Source organism: Rhineura floridana, chromosome 6 (genome assembly GCF_030035675.1).
Source record: "Rhineura floridana isolate rRhiFlo1 chromosome 6, rRhiFlo1.hap2, whole genome shotgun sequence".
Taxonomy (NCBI): Eukaryota; Metazoa; Chordata; class Lepidosauria; order Squamata; family Rhineuridae; genus Rhineura; species Rhineura floridana.
Window position 1 is genome coordinate 23,302,765 of NC_084485.1, and position 12,067 is coordinate 23,314,831.

The following is a 12,067-nucleotide window of genomic DNA, read 5'->3' on the forward strand; positions in this document are numbered from 1 at the left end:
GAGTAGAACTGATCATCTGAGGGGTGGTGGGATTTCTTTTACCAAAAAGGTATTTAAGCAGAGGCTGTAGGGTCACCTGAAAAATATGCTGTAGTTAAAGATCCTGCATTTAGCAGGAGGCTGGATTAGATAGCCTCCAAGAGCCCTTCTGCCTCTAACATTCTACAAGCCTTTTGTTAATTAATTGCTCTTGGCATAGAGTTATATTGTTATTAATTGCCTTTCACATATATCCCACGGAGATTACAAAATACAATAAAAACAGCAAAAAAAGCAGTTCAAAACAGCACAAAAACAGGTGAACCTAAGAACAGAACAAAGTGGAACAGCCACGGAAGAGACCCATTCATCCAGCTGGGAAAGCTTGTATGAAAAAAATGTTTTTCCCCGGAAGATTATGAGTGTCTATCGTAACTCAAAAGAGATGTAGCCGCACTAAAAGTCCTGCTCCAAGTTACTGTGGAGCACTGGCTTCTGATAGCTTTGAGAAACTCCCCTGCAGAACACAGTGACCTACTGGGTATAAGGCATAAGAGAATCTCTCAAGTAGTCTTGGAAACAAACTGGAAACAAAGCCCTATGAGGAGAGACTGAAAGAACTGGGCATGTTTAGCCTGGAGAAGACTGAGGAGATATGATAGCACTCAAGTACATGAAAGGTTGTCACATAGAGGGCTAGGATCTCTTCTCAATCGTCCCAGAGTGCAGGACACGGAATAATGGGCTCAAGTTGCAGGAAGCCAGATTTTGACTGGACATCAGGAAAATCTTCCTGTTAGAGCTATAGACAATGGAATCAATTACCTAGAGAGGTAGTGCGCTCTCAGATACTGGAGGTATTCAAGAAGCAGCCGGACAGCCACCTGTCAGGAATGCTCCAATTTTGATTCCTGCATTGCACAGGGGGTTGGACTTGATGGCCTTATAGGCCCCTTCCAACTCTACTATTATATGATTCTATGAATCTGGTCCAGAACTGTATAGGGCCTTATATGTTAGTACCAAAACCTTGAACTTAGTCCCTTGCAGATTGGCAGCCAGTGTAAACCTCAAAAGCAAGGTGGTATTACGCTGGCGATAATTCGCACTGATAAGCGATCCAGGCCCCACGTTCTGCGCTGGCTGCCGCCTCCAACCTCAAGGCTAGCATGGTTACCATTGCACAGACAACTATTGTCAAGCAATCCCAATCCAGGAACAGCTGTACTAGAAATTACTGGCATGTGAGCATAGGAGTTAATATCCACCATAGGCCTGAGTGTTTGCCATACGGCGGTGTCCTCAGTCACTTTACATACTTAAATGATTTTTTTTTTTTAAGGATGATTTCAGGCTCCTTCTTTGCCTAGGCTTACTGAGGAAGAATGCAGGGAAAGAGAAAGCAGTCGTGGCAACAGAGGACTGTTACTAATGTAACTGAAAACATTCGCTTTGCTGGCACTCAGCTTCACATGTCTGTTCTGCTGTCCGATGTACTAAAGAGAACGGTGTAGGTGTATTCAATTACAATGTCCATTTCAGTATTCTGCTGCCGAACCCCCATAAAAACCAAGAACACTTTCTTTTTCTCCAGTTAGACAACATTCAATTCTTTCTATCCAGAATATTTTTATTATATGGATAATCCTATACAACGCCTTTTGGATAATAGGGTGACATTTACAAGTGGGCAGGGATGTAGTTTTATGACTTCCATTATTCCTCACGCACACTGCACCTCACACACTCATTCTGGCTACATAAAGTTATTGCTTTGTCAACACGCACATCAGATCAGAGATAAAATATTCAGTGGCAAGAATTGAGTTTTATTTTTATTTTTTTGTGTAAAAAGTCTCTTTTAAATATCCAGCATAAAACAGACCTGTACATAACCTAGAAGTGTATTTGAGTTTACCCATTACCTTTTTTGGGGGGAGGGGAAAATGTTTTTAAAATCTGAACCCCATTCATAAAAAAAAGTAGTAAAATGTTCACCATTATTTACAAGTCCCATTAAATTACACATAAATAAATATATACATTCCAACACAGTTTTCCCTTATACACATAAAAACCTCCCTGGAGATATATATATATTCATATATATAATTTTTGGCCTACATAGGCAAAAAAAATTATGTGCCTATTCTTTCAAGTTTTTTTCCTATTTTAAAAAGCACAAGACCTGATGATGTGTATAAAGCTGCAACATCCTGGCATTTTTAAAAAGTGGATGAAAGTTTCTTTTATTATTTTTAGCTTGAACAAGTTTTTCCTTGTGTAAGATCTGCTACAGTATGCTTTAGTGCACGGATGGGAAGCCTGTGGCCTTCCAGATGTTTTGGGCTCCAAATCCAATCATCCCTGCCCATTCATTGGCCGTGCTGGCTGGGAATGATGGGAGGCATAGTCCAACAATATTTAGAGACCCAGAAGCTCCTCCTCCCAATTTAGTGCTTACTGCTCCATTCATTTCAGCCCCGCAGAAGCCCTATTTACATTAGAATATGCTGAAGCAATGCTTCCAGGATTAGACCTAGACATCTGAATTACTCTCAGAAAAGCCAGAGGTGATGCAAACCATTCAAATTACCATCAGACGGTTTATTTCACTTTATACTCAGCTCAATCTTCTTCTTGAAAAATTTCTATTATGTTTATAAATTCTAGGTACATTGCCAGGAATTCAGATACACTGGGGCTAATACTGCATGTTCTGTTCCTGGTTTTCAAACACACTTCCAAGAACTGGTCATCAGAATCTGGATGCTTTCCCATCTGTTAGAGGCATGACCGATCCTCTCCTGAACTCAGGTGACCACTAAACAGTTCACCAGAACTCTTTAACTGCTCCCCTCCATCAGTCCCCTAGCTTGATATACATAGTACATTGCAGTGGGCCCAGCCAGTACCTGGACTGGGAAGACCATACATGTCTTCCATTAGAATGGTCCCAGGTGTCTTGCTCCTCAAGCAGCCTGCACATACATACTATGGCTTAGTTTAGACATGAAGGCAAACTGCAGTTGCAGTGTTACATGAATGAGCCTGCTCAAGCCCACATCCTCCCCCTTCTCTTCTTATTCTCTGGCACAGCCATGAAAGGAAGACTGGAAGCCATCTGCCTTCCATTTAATATGAACCGCAGTTTATTGTGGTGTCTGAAGAAGAGTAACTATGATTCATGTGTAAACTGTGGCTTATTGAAACAACCAAGATCACCTTGTAGCTTTATGGTCCTTGATTGTTTTAATAAGCCATTTTCATTGTTTCAATAACCACCTGTCTTCCTGAACCTGATGCCCTTCAAATATTTTTTATTTATTATTTTATTTATATCCCACCCTTCCTCCCAGCAGAAGCCTAGGGCGGCATTTTGGATTATTTTGGATTACAACTCCCATAATCCCTGACCATTTACCCTGCTGGCTGGGCTGATGGGAATCGTGGTCCAAAACATCTGGAGGGCACCAAATTGGGGACAACTGGTTTACACTAACTACAGTTTGTCCTTTTCTGACATGATAAACCATGGTTATCATTGAAAGAGGAAGCAGATGCAGGGAGGAGGGGAGAGAGTGTGCCTGATCTCAAGGCTTTTGTAGGCCCTACTCCTGTAACAGTCAAACTATGGTTCAGCATTGTATGTAAACCAGGCCAACAGGATGTACACAAAGAGAAAAGGATGAATCTTGCCCACAAAATGTTGAGGAATAGCACTTAACAGATTTCCATGCAAGAAAAAGAAATAGCACCACTTTTTACTGCTTTAAAGTTAAAAAGAATTAAAAGTTTGTACTCCTGATATCTTCTGTTCCCTGGTCCCACAATGAATGGATAGCAACAGCTTTAAAGAAAGAAGAAAGATACACATGTATCTTATGGAGGAGCCTGAAAAGGATGCTTTAAAAAAAAACACGCCCCGAAGCAAGTTGTAACGGATATCTACATGCCCTCTAGGCAAGATGATCTTAAGTCTGTGTGTGAGAAACGGTTTTAAAAGTCTGGATTCTTCCTTTCACTCCCTCTCACTTCCGATGCTTATCCATTTTCTCGATGCTTTTATTGGTTTCTGCAGGGCTCTGGTCGCCTGCGTTCATGTACGTTTTGTCTGCTATTTTTAGCGCTTCGTTCAGGTAGTTCTGGACGGACGTCATGGCGGCACAGATAGCAGCACTCCCGAATCCGTGGGTGATCAGGCTGAAGTGAGTCAAGCAGCCCTGGATGCCAGGGTCCAAGATGGGGCTTGGCCTTGCGTTGCCAAGAGGGGTGCGGTCCTGTGTGAGGAGCTCAGTGAATTCTTTACAGATCTGTCTGCAAGAGACACACATTAAATTATTTTTTTAATAAAAGGATCAGCCGTTGTGGTGAAAAAGGACAAGACGTGCTAGATCAGAAAGGCAAGAGTGACATTACAAGGGTTTTAATCACTTCCCCTATGCTAAGACTAAGACAAACTACGTCTAAGGCCACAACCAACCAACTAAAAGCAAAGCAGTTGTCATTTCCAATGTCAAACACGCCAGCTGCTCATACCACAGTCTTATCTCACCCTCCTCCAAGAACCTCAGAGTGGTATCCACTGCATCCTCAGAGCAACCCTGTGAGATAGGCAGAACAAAGGAAGCTGTCTTCTACCAAATCAGATTGTTCTTCCATCTAGTGAGCACCTTGAAGACCACCATAAAAGGAGCTGCTGCTGTGAGCAGTAAGAGCATCCCATTGGGGAGAGCTGAAGGATAAACACCTAAGGGGATCCATTTTTGGGGAGATACAGGCCACATTCATATCATACGTTTATCCCACTTTTGTTATGGCTTCCCCCAAGTATCCTGGATAGTTGTTGAGAGTTGTTAGGAGAGCCCTATCCCCCTCACAGCTACAATTGCCAAAGTGGTTTAACAGTCAGTGCCTCTTCCCAGAGAAGTCTGGGAATTGCAGCTCTGTGAGGGAAATAGGGGCCTCCTAACAACTCTCAGCACCCTTCACAAACTACCCAGGATTCTCTGGGGGAAGCCATCACTGTTTAAAGCAGAATAGTGAAATAAATGTATGGTATGAATCTGGTCACAGGGGTGAGGGCACCACCCCACTTAAGTTTTAATTTAGACAGATACCTCTGGGCAAGAGTTGGAGATGGGGAGATTTAGGAGGTAGAGCACTGAGCCCATTGAAGAGGAGTGTTCCCATGTCAGTGTTGGGATCTTTAATATATTCATAGAGAAGGCTGCAATTTTTCACGTATGCTCTCACGTTTTAAATAGGGACAGCAACCCTCTTTGTTTGCTATATGACCACTTCTACCAAATTATATATTGGTATATATAATTATACCACTTTTTTATTGCTTATTTGGCACTTTGTTATCTATTTAAGATCATTATAGCTGTCCTGTGAGCTAGCTGCACCCTTGGCTTTCCAAGGATCTACAGCTGATGAAACTTACCAACAATGGCTAAATAGCAGGTGGCACAAGACTCAAGATGAATAAAAGCAAACACAGGTGACAGTGTAAGTCGTGCCTACCATGTGGCAGTGAAGAAAGCTTACTTCTCCCTCTCTATTGTATTCTAAGTGAACTCAGGAGTTTTTCTGAGTGGTGAACAGGTTGCTGAGATCCCACCCTGGAGAGGAAAGGGCTAAGCGCTCAGAAGCTCACTGCGATAGTTTTAGGAAGTACTTTGAGAGTGAAGTCTTTTATATCAATTGCACAACTGACGCCACAGTTAATGCAGGCCCTACAAAGGCACCATCTAGTCGAAGTTTGTGGTATCAGTTTCAGTTATTGTGGCCTGAGAATGTGGATGGGATGCTCACAGGGGCCAAGTCCACCACAAGCTTTCTTGACCCTTTGCCCACCGTAGCTTTTAAGATCCAGCGGGGAGGGACTGACTGAGTACTACATCCCAGTCACACACGCAAAAAAAACCCTTCCTTGGGCAAGGGGTTACCACACCTTAGCGTGGTATTTCCTACGCCATTTAGCATCTATATGAAATCACTGGGAGAAGCCATCAGGGATCTGGAGTGTAGTGTCATCAATATGCAGATGACACCCAACTCTATTGTTCTAATCTATCTGAATTAGAAGCTGTTTAAGCGCCGGACCAGTTCCTGCAGGCAATAATGGGTTGTATGCTGGCCAAAACATTGAAGCTGAATTATGTTTAGACAGAGTTGTTGTGGGTAAGTGATTCCTGGATATGGAAATTGGGGAGAGACCTTTTCAGGAAGTTCCCCATGAAGGAGCAGGTGCACAGCTTAGAAGTACTCCTTGATTCCAAGTCATCTCTGAAGGCCATGCTCCAGCTAAGGCTAGGATGTCCACTATCTCAAAGCAGGGAAAGATTGTTGCCTGAAACCCTCGAGCGCTGCTGCCAGTCAGTGTAGGCAATACTAAGCTAGGTGGTCTGACTTGGTATACGTCAACTTCCTATATTCAATGACGAGGACTGCTTATGGCCAGCTATGGCTGGTTCACAAGCTTCAGCAGTTCCTGGACTGGGACAGCCTGGCATCCGTCATCCAATCTCTTGCCTGGACCATTGCAATGCACTTTATGTGGGGATGACCTTGAAGATAGTCCAGGTAGTGCAGAAAGCCATTGCCAGGTTGTTACTTGAGCAGAAAGAAGGGATTATATTACACTGATCCCTATAACTCAGCCCTGGCTGCTTGTTAGCCAACAGGCCCAATTCAGAGCGTGGGTACAAGGCCCCATAAGACCTGAGGCACAAGGATTTGAAAGAGCAACTCCCCCTCAAGACCTATGCTTTAAGATCTGCAAGAAAAGCCCCTCTCATGGGTTGGTAAAGCACATATTTGTATTTTAAAGGTGACTCTTGAGTTGCAACAGGCAAAAAATAAAGAGACTACAGGGGAAACTCCATCTTAACAGAGGTATTCCTTTCTACTCAGGAGAGAGTTTGGAATGCCTCCTCTCAGACGAAGCTTTCTATTGGTAGTTGTTAACAAGCACTTGCATTAGAAAACAATTTTTAAAAATTCAAAGATGTGCTAGCAGATTAGTCAGAGGTATCTTTTTAGTATATCAAAATGTGTATTTATAGGGTTTTTTAAAAAACCACTTAGCTTGGGGAGTAGGAAAAAGAGATTCTTAATTCTAATTTATTCTACTATTCCTGAAAGGAGCTTGGGAGCGGGGAGATGAAGTCTCACTATGTTCAATCCCAGGTTGAGAATTACAGTCTAAGAGACAGAATATAGAATAAGGCCAACAAATTGGAAGGCATTTGTTCCCAAAAGGTATATAGGACCTTCAGGATTAGAAAAGATAAGAATTAGCAACTTGAATTATGTCCAGAATCAGACAATGCCATTTTAATGTAGCATTTCAATCACATATTTGTGACCTTCAGAGCTAGAAACTTGGCATTATTTAATGGAATCAAAGGACTGTATTCAACTTAAGTCATACTAGCACTGAATACCTCCTAAAGGTTTTAGGGAGCTAACAATATTATTAATATTGCTAATACATCAGCAGGTTTTCTCAAAACCTCTGCCTTGTTGCTCAGATGTTGCTATTGCCCAGCTTTAGAATCCAAGACAGATATAGCCTTAAGCTGCTTCCCTTCAGTATGATCTTCTGCCTGGATCTGCTTTATTTATTCAATTTTAAAGACTTGGTGGAACTTCCACAGCTTTGGTTTATAAAAGATTATAGAGGCAGCAAACAGACAGTGAATGTAGGTATATGGATACGGTTATCCCTGGATATAAACTATATCGGAAGGACAGGGAAGGACGTATTGGTGGCGGAGTCGCTCTATACGTGAAAGAAGGCATTGAATCCAGCAAGCTCGAAACCCCAAAAGAGGCAGACTCCTCCACAGAATCATTGTGGGTGGTGATACCGTGCCCCAGGAGGGACTTAATACTGGGAACGATCTATCGTCCCCCTGATCAAAATGCTCAGGGAGACCTTGAGATGAGATATGAAATTGAGGAAGCATCCAAACTAGGAAATGTGGTAGTAATGGGTGACTTCAACTACCCGGACATAGACTGGCTGCATATGTGTTCCAGTCATGACAAAGAAGCAAAGTTTCTAGATATTCTAAATGACTATTCCCTAGACCTAGTTGGTCATGGAACCGACCAGAGGGACGGCAACCCTGGACTTAATCCTCAGTGGGGACCGGGACCTGGTGCGAGATGTAAGTGTTGTTGAACCGATTGGGAGCAGTGACCACAGTGCTATTAAATTAAGCATACATGTAACTGGCCAATTGCCAAGAAAATCCAACACGGTCACATTTGACTTCAAAAGAGGAAACTTCACAAAAATGAGGGGATTGGTAAAAAGAAAGCTGAAAAACAAAGTCCAGAGGGTCACATCACTCAAAAATGCTTGGAAGTTGTTTAAAAACACTATATTAGAAGCTCAACTGGAGTGCATACCGCAGATCAGAAAAGGTACCACCAGGGCCAAGAAGATGCCAGCATGGTTAACGAGCAAAGTCAAGGAAGGTCTTAGAGGCAAAAAGTCTTCCTTCAGAAAATAAAAGTCTTGTCCGAATGAAGAAAATAAAAAAGAACACAAACTCTGGCAAAAGAAATGCAAGAAGACAATAAGGGATGCTAAAAAAGAATTTGAGGAGCACATTGCTAAGAACATAAAAACCAACAACAAAAAATTCTATCAATACATTCAAAGCAGGAGACCATCTAGGGAGACAATTGGACCCTTGGATGATAAGGGAGTCAAAGGTGTACTAAAGAACGATAAGGAGATTGCAGAGAAGCTAAATGAATTCTTTGCATCTGTCTTCACAGTGGAAGATATAGGGCAGATCCCTGAACCTGAACTAACATTTGCAGGAAGGGATTCTGAGGAACTGAGACAAATAGTGGTAACGAGAGAGGAAGTTCTAAGCTTAATGGACAATATAAAAACTGACAAATCACCGGGCCTGGATGGCATCTACCCGAGAGTTCTCAAAGAACTGAAATGTGAAATTGCTGATCTGCTAACTAAACTATGTAACTTGTCCCTCGGGTCCTCCTCCGTGCCTGAGGACTGGAAAGTGGCAAATGTGTCGCCAATCTTCAAAAAGGGATCCAGAGGGGATCCCGGAAATTACAGGCCAGTTAGCTTAACTTCTGTCCCTGGAAAACTGGTAGAAAGTATTATTAAAGCTAGATTAACTAAGCACATAGAAGAACAAGCCTTGCTGAAGCAGAGCCAGCATGGCTTCTGCAAGGGAAAGTCCTGTCTCAGTAAACTATTAGAATTCTTTGAGAGTGTCAACAAGCATATAGATAGAGGTGATCCAGTGGACATAGTGTACTTAGACTTTCAAAAAGCGTTTGACAAGGTACCTCACCAAAGGCTTCTGAGGAAGCTTAGCAGTCATGGAATAAGAGGAGAGGTCCTCTTGTGGATAAGGAATTGGTTAAGAAGCAGAAAGCAGAGAGTAGGAATAAACGGACAATTCTCCCAATGGAGGGCTGTAGAAAGTGGAGTCCCTCCAGGATCGGTATTGGGACCTATACTTTTCAACTTGTTCATTAATGACCTAGAATTAGGAGTGAGCAGTGAAGTGGCCAAGTTTGATGATGATACTAAATTGTTCAGGGTTGTTAAAGCAAAAAGGGATTGCGAAGAGCTCCAAAAAGACCTCTCCAAACTGAGTGAATGGGTGGAAAAATGGCAAATGAATTCAATATAAACAAGTGTAAAATGATGCATATTGGAGCAAAGAATCTGAATTTCACATATACGCTCATGGGGTCTGAACTGGCGGTGACCGACCAAGAGAGAGACCTCGGGGTTGTAGTGGACAGCCCGATGAAAATGTCGACCCGGTGTGTGGCAGCTGTGAAAAAGGCAAATTCCATGCTAGGGATAATTAGGAAAGGTATTGAAAATAAAACAGCCAATATCATAATGCCATTGTATAAATCTATGGTGTGGCCACATTTGGAATACTGTGTACAGTTCTGGTTGCCTCATCTCAAAAAGGATATTATAGAGTTGGAAAAGGTTCAGAAGAGGGCAACCAGAATGATCAAGGGGATGGAGCGACTCCCTTACGAGGAAAGGTTGCAGCATTTGGGGCTTTTTAGTTTAGAGAAAAGGCGGGTCAGAGGAGACATGATAGAAGTGTATAAAATTATGCATGGCATTGAGAAAGTGGATAGAGAAAAGTTCTTCTCCCTCTCTCATAATACTAGAACTCGTGGACATTCAAAGAAGCTGAATGTTGGAAGATTCAGGACAGACAAAAGGAAGTACTTCTTTACTCAGCGCATAGTTAAACTATGGAATTTGCTCCCACAAGATGCAGTAATGGCCACCAGCTTGGATGGCTTTAAAAGAAGATTAGACAAATTCATGGAAGACAGGGCTATCAATGGCTACTAGCCGTGAAGGCTGTGCTCTGCCCCCCTAGTCAGAGGCAGCATGCTTCTGAAAACCAGTTGCTGGAAGCCTCAGGAGGGGAGAGTGTTCTTGCACTCGGGTCCTGCTTGCGGGCTTCCCCCAGGCACCTGGTTGGCCACTGTGAGAACAGGATGCTGGACTAGATGGGCCACTGGCCTGATCCAGCAGGCTCTTCTTATGTTCTTATGTTCTTATGTCTCACACTGGAAAAATACTGTTGAACTCCAAACTAATCCATCAAGTATAAGCCTACAGCCTTCAAATTTGCAGGCTGTAAATGGAAATGTATTTTTAAATGCACCTGAAATGCTTTTGCATGTTTCACACCTTAAAAATTCCCACAGGGAACACCATATCACTAGGATTTGATCTGTAATCCCAAAGGCACGTGGTGCCTTTTGATCTTGCTAGTGTTTACCAGGATATATTAAAGCTAAAAGATCCTTATTTCCTCCTATTAACATTTTAAGCACCATTTAAAAAATAAAAAATATTTAATCCAGTCCCAAATGCAGAAACATGTGATACTCTGTAATCCTGAAATAAAGGCCTGCATGTGATGCATTTTGGAGCAAGTTAAACTTGCCTTCAGATTTCTTCCTTAAAATTCTTCCCCTGTTCAAAGAAAATTTCACCACTGGGTTCAGTAAAAAAATCAGGATATACTCCAAAGTGGTAACACAAACCTCCAAAAGGTCAAAGCAGATACTATGGTACACAAGCCTCATTTTGGAAAACATCATAAAACTCTTTGGGTTGCATTCAACAAAGTCCTACTCAGAGCAGACTCATTGAAGTTAATGAACCTAGGTTAGCCTTGTCTGTTAGTGCCAAAGTATCCACTCTGAGTAGAACTAGCATTGAATACCACCCTTTACTGTATCAGTATAAAGAAGCCAGCTATACAATCTTGACATCCTTCCAACATTTTTTTCTTTTTTAAACAAAATAACTAATATCTTAGTTATTATACTAATATCTCCAGTATTCCATTAAAAAAATACAAACAGACTCAAAGACAAACCAAATGCAGGAAAAGCAAAAGATATCACATTGCGAGATATCTTGGATAAAAATATCTGGTAGAGTTAGAAATTTGAGCAAGTTCACCTCAATCACTTCCTTTTAGTACCCCCTCAATCTCAGAGCCCCATGCCTAAAATGGAAGTTGCAGAGCACAATCTAACCAAAGTTAAATATTTAACTATCTACTAATCACTAATGATTATTTGCATGAATAGAAAGCACAAGGCCAAGTCCCCCAATTTTTGAAGTTCTCCACAGCAGCCCTCCCACCCCCACCCCCGTAAGCCACATAATGTTCCGGAAGGTCCCCCCACACCCTGAGGAGCAGTTTGCCAGGAGACAAGAGTGGGTGCTCAACAAAGATCAGTGGTCCTGCCTTGCAGGAATGGAAACACTTTTGTTTGACACAGAAGCATCTTTGGACACATTGCACTGACTTCAAATGAGGTGTGTGCGTGGGGGGGAGAGAGAGAGATTTAAAGCATGCACTTAACTCTGCCACTCAAATTAATTGGAACAAAAGCACTCGCTTTGGTCAATTTGAGCCCCAGAATCAGGCCACTGGTTCATCTAGATCAGTACTGTCTACAGTAGGCATGGGGGAACCTGTGGCCCTCCACATACTGTTAAACGATAACCCCCATCAACCCT

General features: G+C 42.2%; 1 protein-coding gene across 8 annotated transcripts in view; it reads right to left on the bottom strand.

Annotated features, from left to right (window-relative positions):
- Positions 1 to 1,801: 1,801 nt before the first annotated feature.
- TFAP2C (transcription factor AP-2 gamma) overlaps positions 1,802 to 12,067 on the bottom strand; it is a 39,704-nt gene continuing 29,438 nt past the window's right edge. For all 8 annotated transcript variants that reach the window (XM_061631195.1, XM_061631194.1, XM_061631197.1 and 5 more), the window contains exon 7: positions 1,802 to 4,296. In XM_061631195.1, coding sequence (XP_061487179.1) covers positions 4,011 to 4,296 — 286 coding nt within the window. In that variant the 3' untranslated portion in view covers positions 1,802 to 4,010. The remainder of the gene's footprint in view (positions 4,297 to 12,067) is intronic.